Genomic DNA, 14,960 nt, shown 5'->3' on the forward strand with positions numbered 1-14,960 from the left:
CTTTTATGTACTTCTTTCTGGTGTCAGTAGAGAAAGGAGATGTTTAACCCCTCTCAGTAAGCATGGCTCTGGGACTGGCTTTCTCTGTGAAGCAATTCAAAGAGGCTGTTTTTTAAAGCAAATATTTGATGCAAAGTGATAGTTTTATTTCATACAGCTGTGTACTCATTTTTGATGGATTGTCAGCAGCATGGCATAGTTGTGAGGCCCATCATCTTGTGGGATGATGGGTGCATTCTCACCTCCAACATTTTAGGAACCTTGAGACACAAGTTCCTTTGTCTGAAGTCAGTAGTCAAATTGCTTGCATGGTTTGGACACCAGGTTGGTGTGGCTTCAACCACAAATCAATTATTCTTAGGTCATAGGTTCTTTCTGTAATCTTTTAATTCTTACTGATAGAGGTCCTTGTGGCCTACTACTTTTTTCATGGTACTTTGGGAAGTTTGGCCTTTGCAAAACACCTTTGTTTTGACCGCAGTATGTGCACCTTTTCTTAGAGCAGTTTCTCCATGCCCAAGGCATGGAGGTCATTTGATTTGGATGAGTCTGTGGTCCTAGGCCCTATTCCCTCTGGTGAGCACTGTTCAAGTGGGTGTCATGTTAATCAAAGTGCTACAAGAGTGCCTTTTTTTTCCACTTTGGTAAATAGATGGCTCTTAATGAATCGAGGACTTTGATTGTAATGAAGATAGTAGCAAACAAGCTCTACTAGTGACTGTGAGGACCCTCAGTCTTAACACTCTATAAACCCCACCTTTTGAAAGTGTCTGTGGTGCTAACTTGCCATATTCTCTCATCTCTGTTTTCACATCTGTCAAGGTTGAAAACAGTCTTCATCTTGACTATTGTGTTACGGTCAGGACCCCACTAGGTGTCAGCTTCAAGGGTGAGAATAGCAATAGAGGAGTGCAGCTCTTCTCATGTGATGCAGAGACTTCATTTATGAGTTAAAGCAGCATACTCTGAAAAAAATAGTTTGGTCATAAAAGTAAGTCTGGGTTTTTTCCCTCAATTTTTTTTTTTTTTTTGCCAAGAGTTCATACAGGGGAAAAGGGGGTCCAGGAATAGCTCAAACCTGCCAGAATGCCTTTTGCCAATATTTTTATTGCAGAGAGACCTTTTGCAGTCAATTCCACTGAAGTCAGACAGGCTGTGTTTACAGCTATCAGAAAAATTGAGAGGAAACAACAGGAAGCAGTAGCTGATAAGGTTGTTTTGTTGGTTTTTAAAAAAAAAATTAATTACTTTTTTTTCTTAGGGAATATAACATGGGTTATACTTTTAGTCAAGCTATACACATGGTGGAAGAGTAAATGTAGTTTCTGTGTCAGGAAACTGAGAGCTTCTGACACCGCAGCTTGACATTACTTAGCAAATCTTTCTGTAACTTACCCAGCTCAAGTGTTTTCTGTTAGTTAATTGTATTATAATTTGCTTTTATCAGGTTTTTTTCTTAGATACCATTCCCAGTTTCCAGACATGCTTACCAACATAATAGAATGGTATGTTTTTGCTTTGGAACTGTAAGCTGAGCAGCATGAAGCATCTGTCTACCTCAGCAGAAATGTATTTGTATGGTGGTGGAATGTGTGTGTTGTTTTGAAGGACAAAATGCAAACACAAAGGCAAACAAAAATCCTGAACAACTTTCCAAACTCATTTAGATATCCAGCTCCTTTTAAAGTCAAGAACTTTCATCTGAACCCAGGCTGCTCAGATTCATGAAAGGTGAAAATTGCAGGTCAAACCACCTCAAACATGGTGTTTTCCTGTGTTGTTGCTATGGCAAGAAAATGCAACTAAAGCAAGTAAGGTTACCTTGTGGTATGTGGAGAGACTTAATTGAATTAAAAACCCTATCAGAAAAATCTACAGTTTGACTAGCAGGCAGCAGGCAAGACCAGTGAAGTTCAGTCTATGTTCAAAGACCAGATTCATCCAGAAGTTGGGGGTTTTAAATGGAGCAGAATAGACAAAATTCAGAGATGTTTAGTAGGATCCAGCAATAACTCTACAGAAACTGTAATGCTTTGTAAAACACTAGAATGGAAAGGGCATAGAAGATTTCAGTTGTACAGCAAGGCATTCAGTATTAATTCTTTTTGTTCTGATTTGTTTTCTTCCTGTCTTCTGAATTGAGAAATATTTGGAAGAACTCTAGTGAATGAAACTGTGAGAAAGTAAAATAAAAACAGTTTTCCTTCTCAGCCCCTGTGTCTTTCCCCCACCCAGGTCTGGTTTTATTTCAAGAACCAGCAAAAGAGCCTTGAGACTCAAATGTACAGCACATGTAACACTTTGCTTATATCCTAGGCTGGCTTGTCAGCAGAGGGAGCACATCAGGAACTAAACACGTCTTACTGGGGCTAAGTTTTCATGTGTGGTTTCAGCCTGCCATTAAATGCTTGCTAAATCTACTATTTTTCTTATGTGCAGAAGGGAAAGACTAACACATACCCCCTCAGTATGAAATGTGCTGTCATTGAGCAGCAAGGACAGACCTACCAGTGCCCTGCAAGAACCTCCAGTCTTGCCTGAAGCAGGAGTCAGATTGCTCAGTTCCTGCCCTCTGCTGCTGTGCTCCAGAGAAGCCAACTCAGAAGAACCAGAGCAGGACACCTGGCATGTGCTTGTACAGCTGTAAGGGTAAGGAAGGCTGTATGGCTTACCTAAATCAGCTGCAGCAGGACAAGATGGGAACTGAAGCTTTAGTAGCACTCAGTGTATTTGGATGAGGATTCCTGTAGCAGCAGGAAAACTGTCCTGGAGACTCCCTTACCTACATGCAAACAGTGAGAAAAAAATGCATAATACCCTCTGTTGATTCAAGTTCCCTGTGCCAAGTGGTGTTGAGATTTTTTGGCTGCTTTTAGTGCTTTCTGACAGCGGAGGGAGCTATTAGCTCAGCATTGACCTGTACAGCCCACCTGGTTTAGCTATCTGGGTGGCCCACCAGTGATGTGAAGCTTAACTTGCAGGAGCTGGATGCTAACCTGAAAGTGCTTAAATCTTTTTTTTTTTTTTTTTTTTTAAGTGTCTCTGCAGGGTGTTTTGTGTCTCTCCACAAGGAAAATCACAATAACTAGTCTGCAGGGACAGTGAGAGCAGCAGGTGTGAGGAGCTGTCTGGAAGTGGAGCATTTTGTGATGGGGTTGTGCACTCTGATGCTGTAGCAATGACTCCCTCTGTTGCACCTAGAGCCCTTGGAAAACTGCGGCCTATGCAACACCTTCCTGCTAAAGATGAGTCAGAGCGCCCTCTGTGCCCTCAGGATGCAAACAGCCTTTTTATCTGGGATACCTGCCAGGCAGCAGAAACAGGCAAGGAAAAAGCTAAGTTAAACTGGTCTAAGGTTGACTCAAGCCAATATGGACTGGTCTGCATTGAAATAACAACCTGATCTCATCTGCCATTTCTCCTGGTACCATTTGTCAGCAGCCTTACTGCTTCAGGTAGTAGCAGTGTGACAAAGAGTGGCTTAATTGCAAACTAGGAATAAAAATAATTTCCTCCTTAGATGTTGCTTTATGGCTGTATCAGTCATCTGTCCAGCTGCTCATGGCAGAGCTCCCAGTGGGCTGAGTTGTGCTGGTTTGGCAGGTACCTGGGGTGGTGGTGGTTTGAGTGTGCAGCTGGGCAGAATGGGGCTCTGAGTCAGAAGCTCCTGGTGACGCTGCTAAATTCAATTCGCCACAAAGCTCTTTTTCTACTTCATGCTGGAGCTGTCTGTGTGCAGTCTTTCTGCCTTCAGAGTGTGGCTCAGACCCAGTGCTTGCCATTCATGCGTTCGTCTGTTAGCTGTTGGAAAAAGGCAAGTAGGAAAAAGTGGTGACGTTGTTACATGTTTGTGGACTGGTTTCTACCATGCTTGTCTTCTGACAGCAGTTAGTCAAGACAGCCTGCCTTCCTACCCAGGAGATCATGCTTTATTTCTCCAGCCATTGAGATAATTTCAGTGTCAGGCAACCGTAGTGAGACCCTGAACAGATGATTTAGGGGTGTGTACTGCCATGGTTCTGATTTTGTTGTGTTGCTTTGTCCCCAAGAAAGGTGGCACTTGGCTAAGGCTAAATGAGGAGATAACAGCAAATGCTATATTGTGCTATATGGCTAAATGGATTCCCTTTAAGCCCCAGCCAGTCCTCCAAATCCTCTTCATCTTTCCCCAGGGTACTGGTGCTAGAAAGCAGCAGCTTTTCTTCCACCTCAGTCAATGCACCAGCATCACCTTAGTGCTAATGGTTCTGAGCTGGTCTGGACTAATGGTAAACCTTGTGTGTCTGGTACAACAGTGACTGACTTGCATCAGCTCACTTGGTCACTTATTCCAGGAAAATGTCACTCAAATTTGCCAGAGAACTGTCCTTGACATGGTGAAACATTAGTGAATTCAAAGCTTTTCAAACTTACAAAGATGATTTCTGGAAGTTTTCCTCTAAAATTGTTCATACTGAAATGTGAGAGTTGTACAGAGCCTTGCTAGACTCTTCATTTGAGAAGGGTTTAACACTGACCAACAGGAGCCTTTGGTCCAGGCACCAGATTAGCATTCCAGGCTAATGCAGAGTTGTACAAAAACCTCTCTAAAAAAATAAAAAAATAAAAATCAAGGCATAAACTTGGGAGTTAATTTTTCCATTTCACACTGAGTTTTTTAAAGAATATTTTAGCTTTGGTAACTCAGGAAAGGCCTGTATCTAGTTAGAAAGGATGTCTTTTCCCAGTGATGGCTTTAATACAATCCTTTTATCTTTTCCTCTTTTTTTGGTGGTGTTTTTTTTTTTTTTTTTTTTTTTTTTTTTTTTTTTTTTTTGGACAAGAGGCAAAAGGTGCAGGAGGAAATATTGGCAAGTAATAAGACCTCCCCTGTTATATGGGAGGAGGAAAGGTTTTGTGGTTACATGGGGAAAAACACTTGCTTTTGGGCTTCTGAGTTTTGCCACAAGTCCCTGTGGGACATGTCACTGGCCCTCCCCAGCCACTGCACAGTGTTGTGTTCATAAGAATAGGATCTTTGCTGGTACTGGAGTACACAGGAAAATGTAGGGGGTGTGCTGAGGGCACACAGCAGACTGGCTGCCATGTGTGGTGAATGCCTGAGTTAGCTGATACCACTGTGTACCTCTGTCACTTCAATATGTTTTGCAAGGCCAGGGCTGCAGACTCTCCTGCTCTTTCAAAACTACAGAGAGACTGTAGGCCTAGCTCAGATGTGATTAGGTTGACCCTGGAATGGAAGCAAGGAACCAGGTAAATCTCAGAGTCACCTCATAAACCCCTTAAATTTTGGGAAACTGGTTTACTTGTGAAAGCCAAGGGAAAATATGCAGAGTCAGAACACCATTTTGTTATTTGGAGATTCACCTCAGCTCATTTTCTGACTTCACAGATGACAGCAGCAGTTTCTGAAAAGAGCCTGGTCAGAAAAGTTGCCAAATTTCCACAGAAGATGTGTATTAGTGGTTCTCAAGCTTTCTGCTCAATTGCTCAGGTTTTTGTGCACTGAAGTGCCACAAAATATTTGTGAAAACCCATGATGCATTTGCATGGCATTGCTCCTCTCTTTCCTCTGGGCTGCATCTCAGTCTTTACTCTTTTCTGGCTTTGTCTACTAAGACAGCAGTTCTGAGCTGTGACATGTACCCCAGATAGAATTTTTTTTTTCCCCCACAGCAGTTCTAGTTCATTTTCCTTAGGTATCTGTGCCTGAGTTGGTTGTTTAGATTCCTAGTATAGAAAGGCAGAAATGAAACAGACATGGTTTACCTTAGCCTGAAGTAGGAATAGGTACCTACAGAGAATTTTGGCCTGGAAGGGCCTTTGTGACTGAACCATAACCTACATCCACAGTCTACCTAAAACCTGCTGAGTTGTTGCTTGTCCCAGCTCATCCAGCTAGCTTTGGGAAGTAGCTTTTTTGTGTCTTGCTGCTCTGTTACTGGTCTTGCCCTGGAAGAGTGCAGCTATCTTGTATGCAGATGGGAACGGAGCTCTGGAGGTTTGCTTGTGCAACCCTTCTGCTCCAGCAGGGTCACCCAGAGCTGATTTCCTAAGACCACGTCCAGATGACTTTTGAGTATCACCAAGAATAAAGATTCCACAACCTCCCTGGGAAGCATATGTCAGCACTTGGTTACACTCATAGTAAAAAAAAAAAAAAAAGTGTTTCTTGGTGTTCAGAGGAAGCATCCTGTCTTTTGTGTGCATTGCTCCTTCTCCTGTCACTGGGTACCACTGAAAAGAGCCTGACTCCATCTACTTTGCACCCTCCTTCATGCATTTGCTATGTCATGCATTAGTAAGATCTCCAGTTTGAACAGTCCTAGCTCTGTCAGTATCTCTTCATACGGGATATGCTCCAGTCCCTTGGTGACCTTCCTGGCTTTTCACTGGACTCCCTCCAGTATGTCTGTGTCTCTTGTACTGGGGAACACAGAATTAGATCCAGTGTTCCAGGTGTGGCCTTGTCAGTGCTGAGTCAAGGGTTAGGGATCACCTACCTTGACCCACAGGCAATGCATTGCCTAGAAGAGTTGGGACCAACATCAGCTGCATCTGGAGGGGCTCAGGATCCTTATCAAACAGATGTCATGTAAGGGTGAGCCAGAGAAATTGTGTGTGCACTTTTACCCCCTGGAACTGAAGGCACTGAGATTGAGCCTGACCAAGCCAAAAAGAGAAGGAGGGTGAAGTTGTATTGTGTAGAGGAGGGCAGTGCAATTCCTAGTGGGCACTGCAGGTCTGGTTCAGTGTAAGGGTTTCCCCCATGTTATCCCCCATGTGCAACAAAAAGGCAAGAACACTGCAATGCCTTGTGACACTGTCTTGTTGCTCCCCCATGTGGGTGGTAAGGAACTGCGCTCCAAATTCAGCTGTGGATCATGTTTGATACAACAGCCAAATAAACTGTGCAGTTAAAAATACTATTGGATCTCCCTTTAAATGGTTTCCCTTCTTGCTACGGCAGACTTGGTGTCGCTGGGGGTGGGATTTGCCCTTCTGTGCTCCTTTGCTGCAAAGTTCAGCCTATGTCAGTGTGAGTAGTTCACCCTGTCTAGTCAAGATAAGAAGAAAGAGTTAGCCACAGGAGCCAGTTCAGGCCTCCTGAAGGAATCTAGTTAGCTGAGAGAATCTTTTCTGTGGGGCACTTGTAAACTTGCTTCTCTAGCAGAGCTGCACTGGTGGGCTTAGACCAGTAGCAGGGAAGCAGGGGTGGGTCTTTTTGAGATGGAATAATGTCAGAAATCACCTGTGTTTAATAACCTTTCTTATGAATGCTGTGACCACTCCAACATGAGATAGTAAGAAAAGTAAAGGAGATACGAGATTCAAAATAATCAGGGCTTCTTTTCAGCTCTTTTGGAAGAGCTCCCCTTTCTCAGATTTGCTACAGGTCCCTGCAGATGGAAGAGGCTTTTGAAGTATTTTTTTAAGTCTTTTTTTTTTTTTTGCCAGGAAGGGGATGAAAATCTTACACCAAAAATTTCTTTCAGCTTTCAATTTGGAGTTGTCATTGTAATGCAGTTATTTACCCAGTGGCCAGAGAGTTTTTTAAAAGTATTGTTTACATGTCTGCATTGAAACCAGGAGCACAACATGCCCATGAGAAATTGATTTTCTGGTCTTGAAACTCGCAAGTAAGTTTGGGACAAATGTTCACATTTGTTGGTCCTTCTGCAGTCACACTTGTAAAACTAAAGGAGAACCACTGGCATGAAAGCTCTGCTGATGTCCTTACCACTGGGCTGCTTTGCTTTGTGGAATGCCAGCTCTGCTCTGGTTAGGGCGCAGTTGTGCAAGGCTCTTAAAATCCTGTGGAAATCCCTGAAGCCTGTTAGGGGATCCCGCATTAAAAATTCTGGATGTCACTCGCTGTAGAGAATGAGCTTATTGACAAGACCACATTAAACCCAGCTCTTTTGCAAGCACAGTTTGCAAACCCAGAGAGACACAGTACAGCGTGTTTGTGCTTGTCTTCTTATTTTTGTCTGAATGGAAAAATGGAACACGTCTCTGGGTAGAGTATCTCATGTCTTCAGCAAGAAAAAAAAGCTAAACTTAATCTAGAATTTATGTACAAGGGAGGAGTTTAAACAAGACAGAAAAGCCTGGTTTGTAGGTGTATATTCTTCTGTAGCTCAAAAACAATGTGCAATCATCCTCAGGATGAAGAAGGACCTGCACAATCACCACTAAGACAATGCAAGTTGAAGGCATGTCATAGGAGGAGAAATTAATACCTATTTCCATACAAATGTCCTTATAAAATATGTTTTTCACCAGGAAAAGATGTGTATAGCCCTGTTCTTCATGTGTGTGTGGTACACTGCAGTAGGAGGTACAAGTACTCACAGGTAAAGGGAGATATTTCCCTCTGGATTGAACACAAATGTCTATGAGAAGCATCACTGCCATCCTGAGTACTGAACATGACTGCAGGAAAGTGAGCCTTTCTGAGCACTGGCCCCTGCTGTCATCACTGGAGGAATTCAACCAGACCTGTTTGGTCATGAGTCAAAGTTGTGCACTCTAGTTCTAAACAACTGGTGCTCTAAGTGGTTTAAAATGATCTTCAGGGGAATTCAGAGATGAATAATGCATCCCTCCAGACCCATAAGTCATCTTTTATTCACAGGAAATCAAAGTGATGTGCCAATGAGATAGCTGGCATGAGGAGGGAAGTCTGAGCGGCTGCTTATCACTCATTTTAGCTACCAGAGGTGATGTGACATCTAAAAGGAAAAGCTGAAAGCTCCGCCACAATCTGTTAAATAAAAAAACACCTTAGTATCTCACTAAATAGTTGATAATCAGAGGTGCAGAATTCTAATGTGCTGTTAAGTGCTTTGATAACAAAAGGAGGAGTTTCATAGGCTACAACCTACAAAAGTTTTTCTTGTGTAACTTTATGAAAGTTTGCTCATAGTATCCATGGCAATATCTTGTGACAGAAGTCAGGATTAAGACAAAGGCCTGGCAAAATACCTAATCTGTCTATTTCTGTGCACTCCTAAAATATTAATTCAAAATGGCATAGATGTAGAAAAGTGAAATGGAGAATGATTGTTGAGAACACAGGAGAGTTGGTTAATTTATTTATCCCAGCAAAATCAAAGAATAAGATGTTCCCCCTGAAGTAGTAAAACTGACCAGAGACTGAAGTCAATATACACTGAAGACAAGTAGACACTAGTTCTAAAAAAACCACAAAAAGCAGATTGAGAACCTTCTACTGCCCCCTGTCTCTCCAAAGGAAGTGTTTGGAAAAGCTATTTATTGGAGCAAGGAGCCTGGGTATCTTAAAGATGGCACATGGTAAATTTATTGAGAAATCGTGGGATGCCACTGGAAAGGACTGGTGTCCAAACTGGAGATTCTTCCTTGTCCTGCCACTGTAAGTCTCAAGACACTGAGTGCTCTGTCCATTGCTGCTGTATCTTCCGTTCCATTTGGTGCCTTGGGTTTTGGTTTAGTGAGTGGACTGTAAAAGGCCAGCTTGCCCACATCTTCTCTTGCTCAAAACCCACTTCTGTTTCTTGTCAACTGCTAGGAGAGAATTTAAATGAGAGTGGGCTGACCTGTGTACCCCTTCAGAGAGGCTCTGCTTGGCCCAAACAAGTCTGCTGAAATCAGTCTGCCATAACCAGGCACTCAGGACTCCCAGTGGAGAGCTGGCCCAGCTGGCTGACACCATCAGACACCTGTGGTGGGTGTGCAACATAACCGAGCTGTGCTGAGCAGGTGAGGACAATGGGGGAGCCTGCCAGATGGCATGTGTCACATCCTTCTGCTTCAGCTCTTCTTGATGTGCTGCTCCAGAGTGAAGGCATGAAACTGTTAAATGAGACCCATGTTACAGGGTTTGTAATGAGGGAACGTATGTGTGAGGTATTAACATTTGCTGAGTTAAATAATTCCAGGGCTGGAGGAAAGAGAAATGGCCAGAGCTGGCAGTTAAATGGCCTTTGAGTTCTGTCCTCTTCCTGACAGTGATTCACTGCATGGCTACAGGCAAGAGATGTAGCCAAGCTGAAATATTTTCTTCCAGCTGCAAAAGAGCTGTAATGCCAAATACAAGGAAGACCTCTGAGGTTTAGCTAATTCCACTTTACAGAAAGCCTTGAGATCTTCACTGGGAAGCTGTTGGACAAAGGCAAGTATTACAGTATTTCAAACTACGATTCATAAATGTGCTGTTTGGCTTCACATCAGTGAAAGGCAATGCCTGGGACTGCCTCTGCAAATGGCCCAAACAAAGGGAATTGGGTTGGATGGGAAATGGATGTGAAACCAGAGCAGGAGCTCTGCTGCTTCTGTAGGTGGCTGAGGTGGGCAGGTTGTTCGGTATAGAACAGCATAGAACAAACTTTCCTTGCTAAAAGAGTTGAAGAGGCTGGAGAATGTGTGCTGTAAAGAGAGAAATGTGAAGGTTGCTTTTATACAGGGAGAGAAAAGACAGCAATTAAGTCTGGGCCCTTCTTGCTTGTTTCTCTTCAAGGAGAAGCAGGAGGCGGGGAGGACTTGTTGCTCCTCTCAGGTACTGTGCTTGGTCCCGTTCCTTGAAAAGAAATGGACATCTGAGGAGTTGTCTGAGAAGCAGTAAAGTCTGCAGGCTGAGCGATGGCATTCCATGCTTCTGGGGGGGGAAGACACAGGATTGGGCCTGCTCCCAAAGGTGGCATGAGCTGCCTTCTTACAGAAATTGTCCTAGGATATCAGAGCTTGGGGTGCGGGGAGGAATGCAAGACAATGGTGCTCCTGAAAAGCTCCTGTGCTGGCTGAAGCTTTGTGAGTCTTTAGCAAATAGTTAATGTGGTTCCTCTTGGGATGATAAAGCCCAGCTGATGGAAAAGCAAGCCTCCTGCCCACTGGTAGGGAATGCCTGAGGCCTGCACAGGCCTGCAGGAATACAAGTGAGCAGAGAACATCAGGCCAAAGTCTGCAAACTCTTGAATGAAACAATGTCTAACTGAACTCTCCTGGTGTTCCCTGTTGTTGGCTAGCACTGTCCATACCTGCTGGTTTTCCTTCCAGCTGGGCAGTAGGAAAGCTTGAGTGCTGGCAGAAGCTAAGCAGTTACTGCCAGGTGGCAACAGACACAGTGGTGGGCCTGTAGGAACCCATGAGCAGCTGCTCAAAACCGCTCTGGATTTGGTGCAGAGGGCCCTGGCACTGCAGAGCAGCTCTGTCCAGTGCCCCAACCAGCCAGGCTTTGTGGTCATGGCTGTGACACACAGCTGGTGCATCCTCTGGTGTCGTGGCACCAGCTTGTCCAGCGCCAGAGGGGTGAAGCCTGTTAACTTGAGACTCCAGCTGTTACGGAGCCTGAAGCTCGGGTCATTCAGCCAGGACATGTGGTGAGCTCTGCAGCCCTAGCACTGGGGAACCTGGAGGACGCAGCGTTGTCATTCATCAGTCACACCCAGCAACGTTCAAGAACTAGCTGTAAGGGCAGTGCCGTCCTTACCATGGGGCCTCGGGGTGAGCTGGTCACCAGACCCAATGGCACTGCACTCATGGTCCTCCTGAGCAGCACAGCAAGAGCCTCTCGGGCTGCTGCCAGGAGGAAGGCGCCGGGGAGTGCTGGGAGGCAGTTAGTGTCAGGCCCGGCCGAACCCCGCGAGTAGGGGTGCGTCCTGTTCCCATCCGTCCGCCAGGGGGCACTCTCGACAGGGTGCTCCGGCTTCCACTGCCCGCATAGGGGAGAGCAAACGGCTGGGGCGGCTCCGCCCCTTGCCGGCAGCCCCGCCCCTCTCCCCGCCCCTCCGTCTGCCCCGCGCGCGCGCCCCGTGCTTCCCGCCGCGCGCACCCACCGCCTGCGGGAGCCGGGGCGGGGCAAGGCGGCACGGGGCGGGGCGAGCGAAGCTCCGGGATCGCTCCGGGCCGGCCGTCACCGGCGAGCCCCGGGTGAGGAGAGCGGAGCAGAGCAGGGGGGCTCGGGTCTTACCGGCCGTTACTGGGGCGGAGGGTGTCTCTGCGGGGGTGCAGCGGGGCCGGGCAGGCCAGTGACGCTCCGGTCTGGTACCCTCAGGCCGCGGCCTGCCTGCAGCCGGGGGTCGCCGGCCGGGCCTGGCGGCAGCTCGGCAAATCCCTCACTGCTTCGGCGGCCGGGGCGGCGGTGGAGATTGCAGCCTGTGCTGGTGCTGAGTTGCTGCCCGCCGCCTCTCCGTCGCCAGGCAGGGCCGGGAGCTGTGGCTCCTGGCAGGCCAAGCGGGTGTCGCCCGGCGCGGGCACTTGTCAGGGCCTCTCGGGTCAAATCCCTCTCCGCCCCGGGCGGGGACACGGTCGCTGGGCCGGGCAGGAGCCCTGTGAGCACTACTCTTGCTGCCCATAAGGAGGGCAGAGGGGAAACCACCCACGCCTGACACGGGCGGGGAATCAGCTGTGGGAACCGGGAAGAATCGCCAGAAATACCCTGGTTTGCTCTGGGGCCGGTTGTCTGCAGGGCCTCGGGGCTGGGTGTTGGGCTGGCAGCTCATGGAGAGTCACCAAAGCGTGATTGCAAGTAATAAATGTGTGCTGGTCGCAGGGGGGAGGTGATGGACGGACATACAGCTCCGGCCAGGCCAATAGGTACAGGAGCGCTGCACAACGAGGTCACCTGGGAGCAGCACCGGGTGTGGCTCAGGTGTCCCGGGGGACAGCCCGGAGTGGGACGCAGCTGCAAGACATTGTCCTCTTCCTGTTCCTTTCCAATTTCTGTGCTTCTCGGTTCTGCCGCAGAGATTTGGAAAGAAATCTCGGTCTGTGGGGTCCTGCAGGAGAAGGTGGTGCTCAGGACAGCCCTCCTCTGGGGGCAGGTCCGAGGTGACCAGGCGCCTTTGGGACGCTCTGGCACGCCTGTTTTGCTTTTGGCCTGGTGAGTTTGAAGGAAGCAATGACATTTGTTTTTTCCTGCTGCAGCGCTGCGGATCCCCCACCCTGTGGATCAGATGTCGTGAACTGTTTCTGGCCTTAGCTGGTTTTTCAGGTGAGTAGGGTCCTGGCATGCAATAGTGCCCAGCCTGAGGCTGCCATGGCACCCAAATGATGGTGCTTGCTCTGCAGGACTTGGTATTGTTGTACTGCTGCTCGCCAGGGTTGAGCAGAGCCACCCGCAGTTCCTACCAGGATGTGGCTTTTCTCTTGGTATAAAGCTGAGCAAGCAACAGCTGCTGTGAATGACTTTTTTTAGACAAAATGTGTTTATATCACAGAGGTGAAGGTGAAATGTTTACTTCAACCTTTGTTTTCAAACCTAGCTCCTGTGGAGCTCCCAGGGGAGCATCACAATAGGTCCTTGTGACCAGAGCTGTGTTTCAAGGGAGAATGAAACACAAACAATTCTCCTGCAATGGTTTGGGTGGCAGCTCCCCAGAGGGGTTGCACTTGGTGGGTGAAAATGAACAGGAGACATTCGCCAATCTGCTGGGTTCTGCAGTCAGTGTGAGAGACAAAAAGATGCCAAACAAAACAGAAAGACTTAGCTGGGGTTATAAAACTCTTCTCGGTTAAAAAAAGCTCTCTGAAAGGAATATCAGTAATTCATTGCTCTTCAGTGTGTCAGGGATGCTTTTTCTACCAGGACCTTAAGCTTCCCCGAAGGCTGAGTGCTTGGATCTGGATGCTCAACTCTGGTGGTCGTCATTTAGGTTGTTAAAGGCCTGAGCTTCTAGTCTTTTGGCAAAGGGGCCAGGCAGAGGCAGGGCCTGACTAGATGTGTTTGGCCACTTTTGTCACAGCATTGGCTTTGGTATCTAGACGACAAATTATTTGATTATGGTCCCTTGATCCTTAGCCCAGTGCTGCATGTTGGGTGATGCAGGCTCCCAGGATGATTTTTGATCTCTCCTGGATGGAAGGCTGGACACAGGCAGTGTGGCTGGTTCTGGGGAGATGACAGTGCCTCTCCAACTCCCCTCTGTAATCACCTCATTCCCAAGGGATGCTGAAGCAGTATAATTTGTACCTGGTGGCCAATTGGAGCAGGCTGATGCAATGCAAGACTAATATACAGGAGGTTTCGTCAGGGAGGGGGGGGTTGTTCCACTGTTTTTAAGCTTCACACATAAGAGGGAATAGGAGGAGGGTGCTTTTTTGCTGCAAATAAACGGCTGTAGAGGGCAATTGTGTGCCTGAGCACTAGCTTAACTCTCCTTTTTTCTTCTCTTATCGCTAGTGCATCAGGAAGCATGGAGCACCACGTGTCCATCATGTCCGACTGGGTGCTCCTGGGGCTGATTGTGGCACTGGTCATGCTGCTGCTGCTGACCATCTTTGGTTTCGTTGTCTACTCGGGGCTCTTCACAGAGGTGGTTGTGAGTGCTGGCTCCCCACCTGTCGGCAGCATCACACTGGCCTACAAGTTCAGGGTAGGCCCATATGGTGAATCGGGGCAGCTCTTCACGGATGGCTGCAGCATCTCGTCAAAGCTCTGTTCCATTGGCGTCTACTATGACAACCCTCACACGGTAAGGTGGGCCTGGGCTCTTGTGGTCAGCACCTGGGTTCCCAGCTCAGGATGCTCCCTGACCGTATTTCAGGCATTTGCAGCTCATCCTCTGTAGATGAGCACTGGGGTTCACAAGGTCTCTCCACATCTGCAGAGGGTGCTCTGTGGGGAAAGACACCTGAAAGCAGATGACCCTAACTGGAAGGCTTTGAGTGAGTAATGCTTGCTATCTTCTGATAGCTTCTGTGAGCGAGTACCAGCAGGATAATGGATCTAGTTATGGAGCAGAGGCCATGGAGCATGGACATGGAGCATGCTTCGTGATCCCAAGGTGAGGCATTCCTTGGCAGATTCCCCGGCTGCAGGAAGTGCAGCCAAGACTCCTGGACTTGCAGCTCTGTGGTTGAAAGCAGATGGGCTCTTCAGCTTGCTCTGTCCTCATCCATATTCCTTCTCTTGTTTCTAGTGCTTTCATGTGTTTCTGAGCTTCCCTGTAGTCCTTTTGTCTCCTGAGAGTTCTTACTCA

General features: G+C 47.2%; 1 protein-coding gene across 1 annotated transcript in view; it reads left to right on the top strand.

The window, feature by feature from the left end:
• Positions 1 to 12,952: 12,952 nt before the first annotated feature.
• Positions 12,953 to 14,960, top strand: part of TEX264 (testis expressed 264, ER-phagy receptor) — a 39,555-nt gene continuing 37,547 nt past the window's right edge. Inside the window, exons 1-2 of the mRNA XM_054387457.1 lie at positions 12,953 to 12,973; positions 14,162 to 14,453. Of these exons, the coding sequence (XP_054243432.1) occupies positions 14,175 to 14,453 (279 nt within the window). The 5' untranslated portion in view covers positions 12,953 to 12,973; positions 14,162 to 14,174. The remainder of the gene's footprint in view (positions 12,974 to 14,161; positions 14,454 to 14,960) is intronic.

This window comes from Indicator indicator, chromosome 15 (genome assembly GCF_027791375.1).
Source record: "Indicator indicator isolate 239-I01 chromosome 15, UM_Iind_1.1, whole genome shotgun sequence".
NCBI classification, from domain to species: Eukaryota; Metazoa; Chordata; class Aves; order Piciformes; family Indicatoridae; genus Indicator; species Indicator indicator.